Source organism: Trachurus trachurus (genome assembly GCF_905171665.1).
Source record: "Trachurus trachurus genome assembly, chromosome: 17".
Taxonomy (NCBI): Eukaryota; Metazoa; Chordata; class Actinopteri; order Carangiformes; family Carangidae; genus Trachurus; species Trachurus trachurus.
In genome coordinates this window covers 6,256,957-6,275,026 of record NC_139900.1, presented here as the reverse complement: position 1 = coordinate 6,275,026, position 18,070 = coordinate 6,256,957, and the positions used below count along the sequence as shown (strand labels likewise).

At 43.5% G+C, this 18,070-nt stretch overlaps 2 protein-coding genes across 2 annotated transcripts in view; both read right to left on the bottom strand.

Annotated features, from left to right (window-relative positions):
• retreg1 (reticulophagy regulator 1) overlaps positions 1-18,070 on the bottom strand; it is a 332,731-nt gene that overhangs the window by 166,331 nt on the left and 148,330 nt on the right. The window lies entirely within an intron of this gene.
• Positions 1-18,070, bottom strand: part of LOC311000094 (receptor-type tyrosine-protein phosphatase N2-like) — a gene marked incomplete at both ends in the record, with an annotated part of 265,882 nt that overhangs the window by 159,396 nt on the left and 88,416 nt on the right. Inside the window, one exon of the mRNA XM_083990729.1 lies at positions 9,883-9,962. Within this exon, the coding sequence (XP_083846855.1) occupies positions 9,883-9,962 (80 nt within the window). The remainder of the gene's footprint in view (positions 1-9,882; positions 9,963-18,070) is intronic.

Genomic DNA, 18,070 nt, shown 5'->3' with positions numbered 1-18,070 from the left:
GAAAACTTCTTCCTATCGATTAGCCTTCGGCGTGCGATGAAAACTGATTAGCCAGAGAGGAGGGGGTGGGAGTGTGTGTGTGTGTGTGTGTGTGTGTGTGTGTGTGTGGGGGGGGGGGGGGGGGGGGGGTGAAGTGAAATGAAGTTAACTCGAATGGATTTCAGCGCCTCCTGAAGGGCAGAGAGAGAGAGAGAGAGAGAGAGAGAGAGAGGGATGGATCTGTTTCCGATGCGATCGATGGAAACAATTAAAGGAGTTCCACGCAGCCGCCGCCATGACACAAAATCAGTCGGCCGCGTTGCTAATGACGGCGCGTACACATCATGCTGCCGAACCTTTAAAGGGATAGTTCAACATTTTGGCAAATTGGCCCATTGCCATAATCTCTATAGTCATAGCAGTAGGTTCGTTACCTTTAATTGTCGGTGCAAGCTGTTTTTAGAACGGCGGAGCAGAGCCGTGAGCTGCTCAGAGCTACGCTACGGAGGCTCATGGGTTTTCTTTGGTTTCCCTCATCAAACTCATCAAAAATACACAATCCAACAACTCCACAACGCTCTGGTGGACAAGTTGTGACCTGCACATTCACCACGCTATGAGATAATAACAGAACGTTACCGGACAGAGTTGTTTTAGAGGGAAATTCATGCAAAACCGCTGATACACGTTCCTGTTGGGGGCAGTTTTTCACTAAGCAGTCTCTGCATTTACCTCTAAATGCTCATCAATGCAAGCACAGTTAAAGTTAAGTAGCCGAGCTACAGGCTGTGGCTAAAAACAGCTAAGCTAACGTTCATTAAAGAATATAAATATCCTGTCAAATGAAATGTGCAGGTCACAACTTGTCCACCAGAGCGTTTTGGAGTTGTTGGATTGTGTATTTGATGATTTTGATGAGGGAAACCAAGAAATCCCATGAGCCTCCGTAGCGTAGCTCTGAGCAGCTCACGGCTCTGCTCCGCCGCTCTAAAAATAGCTTGCACCGACAATTAAAGGTAACGAACCTACTGCTATGACTATAGGGATTATATTTTGGCCAATTTGCCAAAATGTTGAACTATCCCTTTAAACTTTAAACGCCTAAACAGGAAGTTGAGATTCAAAGGAGAAAGTGTTTTTATCATCAGCTGTGTCAGAGAGAAGGAGAAGCGGCCGATGTCGAGGCCGCACAACAGAGTTTACTACTTCCAGGCATGCAATCTACAGAGGAGCGCTAATGGCAACGAGAACGACAATCACACGCACAATGATGATGATGATGATGATGATGACAACTTTTGTTAGCGAAGCACTCTGCGGCTCCGGCTGCAGGTAACTTTAAATTGTCCATAATCACAGCATCTGAGAGCGAAGAGACGGAGACAAAGTCACACAAAGACACGGAGGCAGCAGCACACACACACACACACACACACCGGTCTGACCGCGTCACTCAGACGTAATTACGCATAGAAAGAGAGAGAGAGAGAGAGAGAGAGAGAGAGAAGGAGGAGGAGGAGTGGACTGCAGTCGGAGGTCGGAGGCCTGCACGTCAATAACGGGGCGAAGTGAGGTAGATGAAACACATTACTTTGACCTAAAGAGCTCGGTAATTACATTTGGCATTTTGACAAGTGTTTAGCTGCATTGAAGGTCAGTCCCGTCAGCGTACGAGATCTATGCTAATCCACTCAGACGGAAGAAGAAACCAGGAGAGAGAAAGTCAAAGGGAAAGCAAAGAAAGAAAGAAAGAAAGAAAGAAAGAAAGAAAGAAAGAAAGAAAGAAAGAAAGAAAGAGACTCCTCCTGCGCTCGGTGGCAGACAGACACCAGCTGTCAGGAACAAGTCATTTCCTCTACAACTTCTCTCTCTCTCCGCTGAGTGACCACTTTGTCATTGTGACGAAAGTCAATAAAGTTTTTGCTTCTCTCTCTCTCTCTCTCTCTCAGCTCCCATGGGATCAGCAGAGACATCAGCTCATATAGCAGTAATAATAATAATAACAACAGGGTTCCCACTCTTTTTTAAATCATTATCCAGGACGTTTCCAGCTGCTATTACACCTAACCCTTATTTTGTACATTTAACCGTTTTGTTTCTGTGTTTATTCCTCTCCAGCCCCAGTCTGATTTAAAGATGTACAGTGGCTCTATGAAATAATCTCTTATGATTAGAAATTAGGACTCATTTATCATAGAACAACACAAACATGTTGTTTTTGTTTTTAACCCACGGCCACTCCAGCTCCTCTCTCCGTCACTCAGCAGAGGAGACAACAGGTCCAACACTGAAACACTCAGCAACTCAAAGTCTCTAGTCTCTTCTTTGGAAAATAAATCCTTGGTGGGGTCTGAAAAAGTCAAACTGAGCTCTGGTAGCTGATGTCATAATGTGATAAATAATTTCCCATGTGTTTCCATGTGTTTTCCATGACTGGTGAACTGGTGAATCACTTCCCAGGTTTTCCAGGATGCGTGGGAATCCTGAATAATAATAAGATGTGAATCAACGCTATTGCATCACAAGAACATGTTTTAATGGCCGTTGACTTTGACCAGTCAAAGGTTTGGACACACCTTCTCATTCAATGGTTTTTATTTATGTTTTATCACTTTCTACAATGTTGATTCAAACTGAAGACATCAAAACTATGAAGGAACATATGGAGCAAAAACCTTATTCAAAATAAAAGTGTTACCTGTCACCTGACCTAAACCCAACTGAGATGGTTTGGGAAGAGTTGCACCACAATGTGCAAAAAGCTGTCATCAACTAAAACATATTCTGCTTTGTTTAACATTTTTGTGTTTACTACATAACTACATATGTGTTTCTTCATAGTTTTGAGTCTTCAGTTTGAATCTACAATGTAGAAAGTGATGAAAATAAAGAAAAAACCACTGAATGAGACGGTGTGTCCAAACTTTTGACTGGTAGCGTTTGTTCCTGTTCCTCTGGTACCAGTCCGTCCACATTAAACTTCTCTTCTTGAAGCTTTTTATTCCTGAGATGATTGAACACTTTTTTTTTTGCCTTATGTGAAACTTGTTGATGTCGTGTTGATGGACTAGAAAAGACACAGAAAGATCCTGCAGGAAGTGAATCCATCATCTTCTTACCTGCATTTACTGTAAGCAACATTTTGAGCTATTTTGCTGGTAATTTTGGGAAAAAACTGAAAATGAAACTTTAAAATGTTTGATTGATGTGTGAACTAAAAGAGGAATGATAAGCACTTCAGTTTTTTTTTCCTCGTCCATTAATTAGCATGTAAATCAGCGCTCTGCTGGCTGCGTCTCTCTGGGCGGGTCGGTGTCTTTCTAACTTATTAAACTGATAGTGACCTCTCTGCAAGCAAATTATTTACATGTCAACACACAAATCAAACCTTTAGAAGCGACATCGACTCGGCCAGCGAGCGAGCGAGCGGCTTTTGTCTGCCCCACAACAATGAACGGGTTTGGTTTTAACTCAAGAGACAGAAGCGAAGACGACCGCCGCTGCCGCCGCCGGCTGCAACTGTCCAAACCGTCCACCAACAGTCCCCAGAGTGGAGTGGACAGCTTTCAGGCATGTGGCGAGCGTGAACCATCTCCACGCCCAGAGAGAGTCCTGATTAGCATGTATGCAAAAAAGAAAACAACACTGCAAAAACTCAAATATCTCACCAAGAATATTTGTCTTATTTCTAGTCAAAATGTCATTTCTAGTCAAAACAAATCTCATTATACTTAAAATAAGACTCATCATATTAAAAGCAGCTTGTTTTTAGACACTTTTTACACCTTTCAAGCATATTTTCACTTGAAATAAGTAGAAAAATCTGATAGTGGAACAAGTTTTTCTTCCTTATAACAAGCACAAAAAACTTCAATAGCACTTTATTATGGACACGCTCCAAAACTGCTGCTACTGTATGAATGCCATGGTTTTTATCTTTGTTTAAATTATTGTTTTTTTTTTTATCCGACACGATTTTAACTTGTTTTAATTTTTTATTATGTTTAATAAAGCACTGCGAGAAGCTGGTGAGAAACGGTATTTCGTTTCAGCCTATCTATGTATTTAGTACATACATCTGTGAGAAATGACAATAAAGTGTCTTGAGTCTTTTCTACTTATTTCAAGTGAAAATTTGTTTGGAAGAAGGGAAAATTATCTAAAAACAAGTACATTTTTAGGTGATGAGTCTTATTTTAAGTGGAAAGAGATTAGTTTTGACTAGAAATGAGACATTTTGACAAGAAATAAGACAAATATTCTTGGAAACATGTGGAGTTTTTGCAGTGAAGTGGTGGTCTGGTGGGGAGCAGCGGACAGCCGGCGCGGGGCTCGGTCCCGTCTCAGCTGCTCTCCTCCTCCTGCTTTAAGTGCTAATTGAGCTGCCCGCGGTCCTGACCCCGACCCGCCGCCTATTCACGGGGTCTCGTTCTCACGGCCGTGACGCACCGCTGGAAGTCTCCTCCGGGTCGGCCGCCCACCCCCGGCCCCGGACAATGGGGGTCAGCACCTCGCTGCCCACCATCTTGACATCCACCCCCCACGCTTTGACAATGGCCCGGCCGAGGCGCTCACAATGGGACGACCGCACGTGACAGAAGTGGAAACGTGCAGCTCCTTTTAAGAAGAAAAATAAATAAATAATAAAAAATGCAGCGACCAACCGGGTCTTTGGCTGCATTAATGGGACCCGGTGGCACCTGGGGGGCCGGGGTCAGCATCGATCTGGTGTCAGGAGGCCGGACTCGTGCCGGCGAGGGCTGCAGCCGCTTCACATCCAATCAGGAAATTGGAATATATGGTCACGTTTATTTAGGTTTATTTACTCCGGCTGTGTCTTTAGTTAAACATTAAATATTGATCCATTTGTGCAGGAAACAGATAAAAGTAACGGTCCAGTAAAAAAAAAAAAGCATCTTTATCGCCTACTACAGTATATTCAAATGTGTTTAAATGTTAATGCATCAGTCCAATAATAAAACATACAGACTGTTTTAAAGTTGAAGGAGGCAGATGGGCCGTAATAAGCGCTCTCACTTTAAATTTAAATTAAATGTAAATTAAACTGATAACCACTGCTGAAACCTGATTATCGTTATCAGGAATAGTAGTTGGAGCAATAATAATAATAAAGATAACAAACGAAGACCTATATGGGATAATAAATAATGATTTAATTTAGTATTATCAATTAATTTCAGTTCATCAGCAGCCACAGCGGCGCTGCAGGGTGAGGGTGTGGTCTCCCTGGACGGAGCGAAATTACTGCTGATATCTGAGTCCTATAGAAAGACTGTAAATCCTCATTTATAATAATAATTATGGCACAATCTTCAGGGACAAGTATGAAGGAGTATTAGGGCCAGCCAACAAAAGAAAAAGAAAATAAAAAACACAAAAAATAAAAAGGGGGCCAAGCATAAAAATAAAATAAATACTCATAGGACAAGAGTAGAAAACTGAAAGTGAAATATAAGAACATTGAAAATTAACAGACGTCCACTGTGATGAGACATTCACTGACCGACAGTAGGAACTGGAAATGTACATTAACAGCTTGTGAGGAAAACCAGAGAAATGTTGTTTAACTTTTGCACGTCTGTAGTTCGGTTTCTACATTGTTGTTCAAACTGCAGTGGACAAATCTCTCATTCAGACAAACTGCAGCTTCCTGACATTTCCACATTTCATTCAATTCTGCTTTAAAATGCAATAATCTCAGATTTCAAATGATTGTCAGAGCTTCTTTCAACAATTTCACCTGATTCCCTGATTATTACAGACACATATGAATCAACAGCAGCTCAGTCTGACCCATCAGTCCTCTGTAACTCTTTGCTTTAAACCGTTCCTCTGTCTCTCGTGTGTTTGTGGAGATTCAATCAAATCAAACTGAGTTATTTTGTTTTAAAGGGATAGTTCACCCAAAATTGAAATTTCACTCATTATCTACTCACCCTCATGTCGACTAAGGGCTGGGAGAAGTTTCAGAGTCCTCCGTGGCTTCTCTGAGTTACAGGGGGTCTCGGCGTAGCAGTGCACGTCCATATAACGGTTGCAAATGGATACCAACTGTCTTCGTAACAAAAAGACACACCAAAAAACATCCAAATACCTCCATGCTGCTCGTATGTAATGTCCGTCTTGTATTGAAGCCCCGAAATGCGAAATTGTCCCGAAAAAAATTAAATTAGTCTATATTTCAAGCTTGTTTTGTAGCGGAGTCTGTGTGTCTTTTTGTTACGAAGACAGTTGGTATCCATTTGCAACCGTTATATGGACATGCACTGCTACACCGAGACCCCCTGTAACTCAGAGAAGCCACGGAGGACTCTGAAACTTCTCCCAGCCCTTAGTCCACATGGGGGCGAGTAGATATAATGAGTGAAATTTCAATTTTGGGTGAACTATCCCTTTAACACGCACAACTTTGTGAGGAGACGGAGACGGACGTCCATCCTGCACCGTCGTCGTCGCCGGCTGCTGAGCAGCCATAAACGATGATAAAACGACGTCGTTACAACGGCCGTGTAAAGCTTAATGTTTCAGAAAAGCTCTATAAACCTCAACCAGAGTGTGTGTGTGTGTGTATGTGGGGGATGTTGGGGGGGTTTGGGATGGGGATAATGTACCTTATGGGATGGATTGATATTCTAGTTGAATATGACAAACGACACTTTAAAGACGGCGGCCCGCCCACACTATTGCACTTTAGCCGAGAGGACGGCGGATTTCATGTGGAGCACGTTCTGTCAAATGTTTGCATTAATAACAAGCGCAGGCTCATCCGTGACCCCCCCTGCAGCCCCACGCCAACAATGGCACTTAAAACCAGGAGAGAGGCTGTTGCATAATCAGAGTGTGTGTGTCTGTGTGTGTGTGTGTGTGTGTGCATGTGTGTGTGTGTGTGTGTGTGTGTGAAGGAGGTGGGGTTGTGCAATTATCAGGCAGGGAAAAGATGTCGGGAAAGAAATAGACAGTGAGCTGCTCATGTAAGTTATTTTGACGGGGCCAATTTCCCTCTGCAGGGGATTTGGTGTGTGTTTTTGTGTGTGTGTGTGTTGTGTTGGGTTGTGTGTGTGTGTGTGTATCGGGAACTGGACCCAGGGAATATCCGGACCGTTCTCTCTCTCTCTCTCTCTCTGGACTGACAGCTTGGCTAATGGCAAACATTCCTCCTCTCTTTATTCCCCACTTCATCAACACCCGCGCCTCATTACCGTGAGTCACACCGCCGCCCAGCGCACACACACACACACACACACACACACACACACACACACACACACACACACACACAGACACTACTCCGGTGTCGCTCTGCGTGCGACAGAACAGGCAGGTCTGAGACATTTTGACTCAGAGGATCCTGAAACAGAATCACAGAGGAGCTGTCGTCAGTCTGCACGAGTCCACATGCACCTGCTGATCCTGGATCTGATCACAATGCCAATATGACGCCGGATTTACGTCGTATGCATTCATTACAACACTTCTTCGTTGTTGTACTGATGAACTGATACACAACTTAAAGGGATAGTTCAACATTTTGGCAAACTGGCCCATTGCCATAATCCCTATAGTCATAGCAGTAGGTTCGTTACCTTTAATTATCGGTGCAAGCTATTTTTAGAACGGCGGAGCAGAGCCATGAGCTGCTCAGGGCTACGCTACGGAGGCTAATGGGATTTCTTGGTTTCCCTCATCAAACTCATCAAATACACAATCCAACAACTCCACAACGCTCTGGTGGACAAGTTGTGACCTGCACATTCACCACGCTATGAGATAATAATATAACATCTAATAATAAATAATCTAATAATAATATGTATTATAGAAGCTTGCTGCCAAGTCATGGAAATGTATGGTTAATGCGTACAAACCCTATTACTCAATGAATCCTGCACAAAGGGGAAATTTAGTTTGTTGCACTGCTGTTGTGAGACGCTGCTTGTGTCTTGTTCTTCTTTCTGTTTCCATGTGCTGAAATATTGTTTCTGCTTTTTCATGTTACTGTGTCAGTGTGTTGTTGTTGTTTTTTCCGGATAAAACAAAGTGGTTAAAGCGAAGATAATTGTTCACAATAAACAACTTTCCTCAATCTGGGTCAACCTCTGTGATCTGTGTAATCTTGAACGTAACTGTGCCTCTCTCGCCTTTTCTTTTTTTCTTTTTTTTTTCTTTTGATTAACATTCTCCAATCAGTGAAACTTTAAAAACTCAGAGGCAGTGAATCATGCATTATTCCTCCAAATTACTTACAATCACTCACAGTATGTATGAGCACAATCAGTTGTGCTCTGTGAGCCAACTCTGGCCTGTGACTGGAGAAAGGAAAGAAAGAAAGAAAGAAAGAAAGAAAGAAAGAAAGAAAGAAAGAAAGAAAGAAAATATCTGATTCTGTGAGATTTGAGCTGAGCCGAGGAGGACACTGTGTATGGATTCATGGATGTTAGCATATTAGCTTAGCATAAGCAGACGTCGCCATTTAGTAGTCCTTGTCTCTTTTTTTTTCTTCTTTTTTTTTTAAGGTGAAATCAAAACAGACAGGCTGATGTCTCAACATCCAGCTGTGTACTGTAGGATTTGTTTTTGAGTGTTTTTACCTGAAATCTGGTTCAGGCCTTATCCACACGAAAACGCAGCTTTACCAAAAACAACCTATTTCTTGTCCATTTTGAAAAAAATCTCCGTAAACACGTCATCGCTTCCAGAAATATCTGCTTACACACGGATCCACTGAAAACGACTCAAAACACTGTAGTACATAGTCTAGGCCTGTGTGGAGCATTTTTTAAATGAACCTTTAAGTGTTGGTTATTAGCTGGTTAGCTCTCAAGCTTTCACATTAGCCGTTAGCGTAACCGGACTGACCATATTTTGATCTCCAAAACAGAGGACATATAAATATATATACGTATACTGTATATATTTATAGTATGCCTCATTCATTTGGGTAGAAAAGATCTCTCTATAACCAGAGACACAAATTCAGGCTTCTCAGAGGTTAATATAAGCCCTCTGGAATGAAATAATGATAGAAATACGTATTGTATTACAGCATCAATCTATAAGAAAAGTCTGGGCGGACTCAAACCTTCACCACCACAGTTAAAACTCAGACTTTGTTGTGCGCGATCTATCAAGTGAGATACCGGTGGGCAACTCCACACTTCAACAGTTTGTAATCAGAGGCAAAGCTGCACCGACGTTTGCTCACACACAACAAAATACCGTAGTAAGGTCATTTACATGTGATTTCAGTACATGGATAATGTGCTCTGGTCCTGTGAAAAACAATGAAAACCAGACATATTCACTAATTCATAAATTCCCTTGGACGGGAAGTGAAAAGTGGACGTGTCTGGGTAAAAGAGGACGTTTGATCACCGTTTCTTCGCGAGCTGGTTTCTATTTAAAGGTACAACAAACACTGACGAAGCTCCGCCCTGTCAGACTCTTCATATCGATGCTCAACGCGTTATTGAACTCTCTCATTTCCCCCAAACACGACACATTTCTGGTGTCTCTTCCCTTCCATTCCTGTCTGTTTTTTCAGGCACACGTCCAACGCTCCGATGGCGTTTTCGACGACGGAGCCAAACATGGCTTCCTTTGCTGCTGGCTTCAAGTCAAAATGGGCCAATACCAGAACGGTTAGCCAAACTTTAACACAAAAAAAAAACTAAACTGAACACAAAAGAACAGACAAAATGTGCCATGGAGTCCCAGCATGTGTACATACTGCAAAAAAACAACCAAAAAAAGCAACATAAATCAGTCCTAAGTCTAGAGGAGTGTTGGCGTGGGGCCTCAGGTGCAGCAGCGAGCCGATGATAATGGCCTGTCTGTTCTCTCTGTCAGGATGAAGACAACATTACTCAGCCGAGGAGAACCTACCGGCCACGTTGGCCACATCTGCCGTGCTGACGTTGTGACTGTTCGGCCTCACTTTGAAGATCACAGCGGGGCCCTCCACCCTGTAGAAAACACACACACACACACACACACACAGAGAGAGAGAGAGTTAGAGGCTTCACAAAAGACATCCTCAGGATCTATTTTCTGCAGCAGTGAGGTGTTGTTTTTTTTCCAACGGGAGGGAGTGAGAGAGGTGGTTGTGCTCATTAAAGCTCAGCCATACGACGTGTTCCTACGCCTGGAAAAGAGGAGGAGGGAGAGAAAAAAAAACCCTTTAACCTGTGGCGATCCTTTAGGCTGCTGCAATCCCCATCACCACGCAGAGATAACCTCTTGAATCTCAATGTAATGTGCCCGCCGGCATTTAAGCACGCTGGGAAATGAAGAGGAGGGGGGGGGGGGGTCAGGTGGGTGGACGTGGGGGAGGCGGCGGCGGCGATGAGAGGGCTTCGGTCATCAACTAGAGGGGCGCTCTGATACGTGGTTTTTCTGATGGCAGCAGCAGCAGCTCGGCTTATGATGCATTTACATTTTGATTCGATGTATGTTGATTGCAAAACGCCTATTGTAGTCGTGCAGATGTAAACTGAAGGTGACGGCGAGAAAAGGCAAGAGGAAGACGACGGATATCACTCCCTCAAGTGGGGACTTTGATTCATACGCTGAGGCACAGAAGTCTGTACGTTAACGTCAGTGAATAATAATGTATGTAATAATGTAATAAATACAAGACCAGAAAGACAGACAGTTGGTTTTTAGCCTTTTTGGCCGACATCGCATGTTCTCACCCTGTGACAGTCCAGGTGAGGTTAACCCTCGGGGGTCCCTGGGTCCTTTTTCTTTTTTGATTTGCTGATCATTTTGGCTGAGTAACAGCTAAAGGTATGGCCTTCTGCAAGAAAGTTTCTTCTTTCTTCTTGAAATCTATTGTGAGTTACTCATAAAGGTCATTTATACACTGGTAACACTTTTTGCAACCTTTCTGGTGCCATTTTGGAGACTTCAAACTGGCATTTAAAGGGTTAAAATTATGAAAATTATTGAATGTTTGGTAGTTTTGAGCAGAGTTGAAGTGATTTAAGAGATTTATGCAAAAAAAGCAGAAAAAAATATTAATATATGATGATTTTATAGCAGTTATTTTGTGTGAGGGTCCCAAAGGGGTCAATTCAGTGACTCTCAATGGCCTGTAGTTGTGACTGGTTGTCTGTCTGTCTGTACATGTTGAGTCTGTGATAACTGGTGACCAGATAAGCCCCAGCTCCCCCCGCGCTCCTCGTGAGGATCATCGGTACAGAAGGTGAATGTAAGAAAGAGTTTGTCAAACTGGAAAATTCACAAACCCAAAAGTGTTTCTCTATGGAAACATTACATACATTAATACGTTTATAGGGGCGGTGCGTGGCGCAGTGGTTAGAGTGGCCGCCCCATGTAGAGGCTACAGTCCGGACATTTCCTGCATGTCATTCCCCCTCTCTCTGCCTCCCCCTTTCCTGTCTATCTCACTGTACTATCAAATAAAGGCAAAAAAGCCAAAAAATATACTTAAAAAAAAAAAAATTAATACGTTTATACACACTTTTCACGATTCCCAAAGCGCTGCACAGAAACCAGTATTCACTCATACAACGTTCACACCAGTGGTGGTAGACTGACAGAAGCGTGGCTGCCATTCATACACATTCATGTGGATTCACACGAGGCGAAGTGGGTAAGGTGTCTTGCCCAAGGACACTTCGACAGCGAATGATTATTGAACGACCTGCTCTACCTCCTGAGCCACTGCCTCCATCTGTTGGTATGGAGCCAATACCAGACACACTAAAGGAGTTTAGGACTAAAACCATTGTGTGTTTGTTGGTGGTGGATAATATTGATTTGATCGACTACAAAGCCGATCGGATGTGCGTAACCGTGTCTCTTCATTTTGTTTTGAGGACCTGATCCACCTTTTTACAATAAAAATGAATTCTTAGCTGGGAGTTCATGCACTGACTGTACATCTGACTTCTACATACTGTATGTGGTGTTGTTGTGTTAAAGGAATAGTTCACCAAAAATTGAAATTTCACTCATTATCTACTCACCCTCATGTGGACTAAGGGCTGGGAGAAGTTTCAGAGTCCTCCGTGGCTTCTCTGAGTTACAGGGGGTCTCGGCGTAGCAGTGCATGTCCATATAACAGTTGCAAATGGATACCAACTGTCTTCGTAACAAAAAGACACGAGATTTGGACGGACCAGGAAGAGGAGCTTCTGCTGCAAACAAGCTTGAAATATAGACTTATTTAATTTTTTTCGGAACAATTTCGCATTTCGGGGCTTCAATACAAGACGGACATTACATACGAGCAGCATGGAGGTATTTGGATGTTTTTTGGTGTGTCTTTTTGTTACGAAGACAGTTGGTATCCATTTGCAACCGTTATATGGACATGCACTGCTACGCCGTGACCCCCTGTAACTCAGAGAAGCCACGGAGGACTCTGAAACTTCTCCCAGCCCTTAGTCCACATGAGGGTGAGTAGATAATGAGTGAAATTTGAATTTTGGGTGAACTATCCCTTTAATGTTCTGTGTTTGTTTTGTTGTTTGGATCTGTGTGTATTTGCTGTCATGTACAAATATTAAAAGTATGAATTAAGACGATATTGGTGGTGACGACATGGGTACAGAGGTATCAGTGCTGTTTTTCTAGGTGCTTTGGACGATCTTGCCCCCCCCTCTTACCCCCTCACCTCACCTCACCTCACCTCACCTCACCCGCCCCCCCTCATCCAACATTCATGCCAATAAAGCAGCTTGAATTGAAACAGTGAGGGAAGCGGAGAGGAGACGCTGGGTGGTCGGAGGCAGAGCCGAGTCTCCCAATGTGATTAACCTTTTGTTTTTCTTGCTGTAATTCAGACTAAAGGCCCAGCAGGAGAGATATATCACCGAGCCCCCCCACCCTAACCCACCCTAACCCACCCTAACCCACCCCACCCCTCCCTCCCTCCTCCATCCTCCAGGACGCATTGTGAGCTGCTATAGGAAGCGACTGCTACTGTAACAGCGCTTTCATAGAATATGGTGACATCAGTAATGGGGAAAAAAAAGACAAAATGTTTTCAGCTTCTCAGAAAAGTGGTTTTAGTTTCAGGTTGATGGATTTAAATTGCAGCGCTTTCAACGTGGGCTTTGAGTGTGTTTTTTGCAGCCACTTCAACAAAAAAAAAAAAAAAAAAAAGAAGGAAAAAACGGCCCTAAATGCCATTTTGAACCATTAAAATAAAGCATCAGGAGCAGCGAAAACAATTAACAGCAATATAGGAAATCTGAAAAATAAGTGCGTCTTTGCTGTATACACAACATGTCATTTCTAAGCACTGTTGGTGTTGTTTTCTGTAATTTAAATGTATAAAGTGTAGATAAAGTTGCATTTCACATAGTTCTTTTGTGTTTTTTTTTAACTCCTAGATTTTCTGATGGCTGTCAAACCCATCCAGCAGCAGACTCTACTTCACTGGCCCGAGTTTACCTTTTTAAAAAATACAAACAAACCCTTAGATAAACAGCTGTCTGTGTTTGACGTTCCCATCCATGCAATTATTCCAACTGTTGTTGTGGCTTTTTAATTGGGTTTCTGGGGCCCTGAGGTCAGTGTACGAACACAGACATCCACACATCCAGCAGGTTTTTAACGCAGCGTTAACGTTATATTCTAATGTTTAAGGTGCAATAACAAACTAATTAGACCGGGTCAAATTAACGATCCCCATGGGGGTAAATGCTGAACATTTGAATTAAAAAACAAAAAAGGAAACAAGTAAAGCTTTTACTTCTGCTTCTGCTACTGTCCCGGTCTGGTCTGGTCTGTACTCTACTACATCGAATGTATTTGAATCTAAATCTGAGAAGACAAAGAGAAAGAGACTCCTCGCCACGTGCCGACCGGCCGGCGCCTCATTTCTCTCTACGCTGTGAGGTGGATACATTTGTCACATCTATGAAGCGATTCATCAGCCGGCCCAGGCAAAGTCTCTAATGTGTGTGTGTGTGTGTGTTTGATGAAGAGGGGGGGGGGAATCAGTCATGTCGAGTTGATCACATATCCATCTGTCGGCCTCTGGCACCCCGGGCGGCCCGAGCACAAAGACACCACATCGACTCGGAGGCCTGTAAATAACCTCGTCACTCAGCGACGGGGCGGAGGCGCTGACAGGAGGTGACTTCTACATCCTCTACTGCTCAGATTCATCATTTGGAAGGAGAGGGAAGTAAATAAATGAATGAGTGAATGAATAAAACACTGGTGAGACTTGTATCGAGTTAGAGTCGTATAGATGGAGGCATCGAAAGACTCGGGATGAAACAAACTGGAGATGGTTAAACCCGCAGGCTTCATCCTTTATGAAAATCAAAGCGTTCGATAAGTGATAAATGCATCGACTGTGACACCTTTGACCTCTGGTGGTTTTAATCCAGCAGCAGCAGCTGTGAGGTGTGTTACACTGGAATAATTATATACCCTGCGTCTCCTCTGACAAGAGAAACCAATCCTGTCATAAAACATGAGTTTCACAACCTGACTGCTCCTGGAGGAGGAACCTTAAAACCTTAAAAATGTAAAGCGACGTTAAAGACAAGTTCTTCAAAACCAAGTTGAGGTAACACTCACAATGTGGGAGGAGAGATGACACTTAGTATTGACTTTGACTTTGATTGACTTTGACCGATCCGATCTTAAAGGGGAATTCACATTTTTTACAATCTGGACCCATTTATTTATTATTATCAAAACTCCTTCATTTCACTAATATTTAGTTATGATACGCTAGTGCTATTCCCCTCTGAGTCCGGGGTTAGCTGTTATCAACATCCGGCACCTGTAGGTTGACCTACTGACCTCTGACCTGGATGATGTCATCTCTGAGCGCCGCCCGGCTCATTCTGATAATAATCATTCTGCTTCGGCATTCGGGTCCATTTCTATCTCAACTAGCCAGAGCTTTAGTGAGTCCAGGTTGAGGAGAGGAAGCCTGTGGAAGCTGAACTTCATCCAGCTGCTCATTTTGTTCAAGTCAAAAGTCAGAAACACGCAGAAACGAACCATAGCATTAGCGGTAGCAAGTTAGCCGCGCCGCACCGAGGTCGGAGATGACATCATCCAGGTCAGAGGTCAGTAGGTCAACCTACAGACCCTGGATGTTGATAACAGCTAACCCCGGACTCAGAGGGGAATAGCACTAGCACATCAGAACTAAATATTGGTGAATGAACAAGTTTCGCGGCAGATAATGTGTTATTTAGAGGCTGCATTGCGCTGCCCTGTAGACTCACATTATACGGATATACGCGGCTCTCGGCTGGAGCTAATTTCGTTGAACGACTTGTAATGACAACAAAGTTATCTGGGTGAGTAAATGATCGTATTTTATGCTAGAAATAAAGTCCAGATTGTAAAGAAAACGGAAACTCCCCTTTAAGATCAGATATCGGTCCAGACGTCGGCCAAATAGCCGAGTCAGGTACCGGATAACGGGACTGATCCATGACGCTTCAATCTATCTATTCAATCTATTCACTTCAATTCTAGGTTTAAAGTTAGTAAAGTAATGTTAAAGTCAAGCATGATGCCTCCACTGTCTTCCACATGGCAAGGTTACAGTTTACTAATTCAACAGTGGTACTGGATTGGCATCGGTATCGGCGTTGGGCCTGAAAAAGCTGGATCGGTGCGGTGCACCCCTGGTCGTAACACAGTGAAATCCTCTTTTATATGTGTCTTTATTCCAGATCAGATTAAGGATTACACTGAATGTTCCTTAAAACAACTCTGTAATCCATGTAAAGTCACTGAACAGATGAACATCGTCAGCCAATCTTTAGTGATCTCATCACACTGTGGAGCAGTAAGAAGCTGAAACTAGACACTAACCACCGACTGCAGCTGTGAGATACTGACAATAAGACGGTATAAAAATATGAAATCGTCTGGACAGGAAAAGAAAAAGAAGTCCCTGAGTGGAAATATGGAAACGTGCCACAGCTTTAAAAGCTCTATCATAACAATATAGAAAGCTGGAAACGACAGTAGATAGAAAACACGCTGTGGAAATGTTCATCTTTTTGTACAGGCTATACATCTAATTGTATATCAACAAGTGAAAAGGGTCACAATTCTGCCTGTTTCATGTGTTTTCTACATCAGACCTCAGATTTTTATTAAAAAACAATATAATTTGTACTAAAATGCAGGGTTACAGGTGTCTGACTCGGCTCTAGATGACCCACGAGGAGCTGATTGTGGTTAATTGTCAAGAATAAACACATCTAAGACTCCAAACTAGGACTTATGGTCTGGTAAAGGTGTAAATGTATTTTATTCTACGTATTATTTCTCTTTTCTTGCAGTGTTGCCACCTCTCTGTTCTCCTCAGCCTCCTTCCGCTCCGTCACCATCACCAGTTCAGGCCCGCTGCGCTGCGCTCTCTCCTCCTAGTGGCGTCTTTTTGAAATGACCCTTCAGCTCAGACACAGACATTACATCACCTCGACCCTCCTGTACCAAAAAAAAAAAAAAAAAAAACACACCCTCCAGTCTACACTCAGTGACGGTTACACAACAGCCATCATTATTCGGCGGCCGGCTACAGTCAAAGGCTGTGAGAAGCCGCCCACGTCGACGCTCGCTTCCCATCGCCCTCCACCACCACCACTAACCGGGGCGAACCGCGGCGGCAGCTAAAAACATTCATCCATCCCATCCAAGGCCGTTTTTATTTATTTTTTGCTGAAAGCGCTCGCCATCAGTATTATCTAATCGGTATCGAATTGTTCCAAATGAAACGTAAGGGTGTGAGTCATCCTCCAGGTCTGTGTGTGTGTGTGTGTGTGTAGGCTCGCTCGCTGCTATGATTCATACTTTGCCAATGTGGAAGTTTTGCCGCGGGCTCGTTGACCTGCCGCTGCTCTCCCCCCCCACCCTCCCCTCCCTCTTCTTCCTCTTCTTCCTCTTCTTCCTCGTCCCCGAGAGGAAACTGCGAGAAAAAGGGAAGTTTTGTTTGTCTTTTCAGAGGCTGGGGGGGTCACACGGGGTCGCTAACTACTTTGTTCAGAGACGTTTTCTGTTGTTGTAATATGCTAATCTGCTGCTGCTGCTGCTGTGCGAGGTGTTAGGGCTGAGCTGAGCTGAGCTGCCCGCGAGTGTTGCTGCCTGGGAAATGGATGAAGAGGGGAGGGGAGGTGGAGGTGTGGAGGTGTGGAGGGGGGTTTGTTGTATACGGTGGCTCAGATGCACGATGAATGTACCGGGGAGGGAGGAAAGAGGGAGGAAGGAAGAGAGACGTCTCACAACACAACTTCTTAAAGCTCAAAGATCAGTTCCTCCGACACCAAAGACACAAACATCGTTACATCGAATCAAAACTACTATCTGTGTTTGAGGATGCAGTTATAAAACGTAGGAAATTAACTATTCCCTTCATACTGTAAGTTAAAGGGATAGTTCAACATTTTGGCAAATTGGCCCATTGCCATAATCCCTATAGTCATAGCAGTAGGTTCGTTACCTTTAATTGTCGGTGCAAGCTATTTTTAGAACGGCGGAGCAGAGCGGCGAGCTGCTCAGAGCTACGCTACGGAGGCTCATGGGATTTCTTGGTTTCCCTCATCAAACTCATCAAATACACAATCCAACAACTCCACAACGCTCTGGTGGACAAGTTGTGACCTGCACATTCACCACACTATGAGATAATAACAGAAAGTTACCAGACAGAGTTGTTTTAGAGGGAAATTCATGCAAAACCACTGATGCGCGTTGCCTTCAGGGACAGTTTTTCAGCAAACAGTCTCTGCATTTCCCTCTAAAACAACTCTGTCTGGTAACGTTCTGTTATTATCTCATAGCGTGGTGAATGTGTTACTTTCATCTGGTCGTTAAGTGATGTTCTTTGACAATGTCTGAATTTGTTCATTGCTGTTTTATATTTGTGTGTATTTGATTACAATTATACGCTGATTATTCAATACATACCGTACTTTCTGGACTATAAGCCGCTACTTTTTTCGCCCGCCCCGGTGTCCCAGCTCTCGTCTCTGCGGCACCGCGACACAAACGCGCTCCGTAACCCGTAATCTTTTGTTTATGACGGTTAAGACTACACAAACACACACGCCGTAAC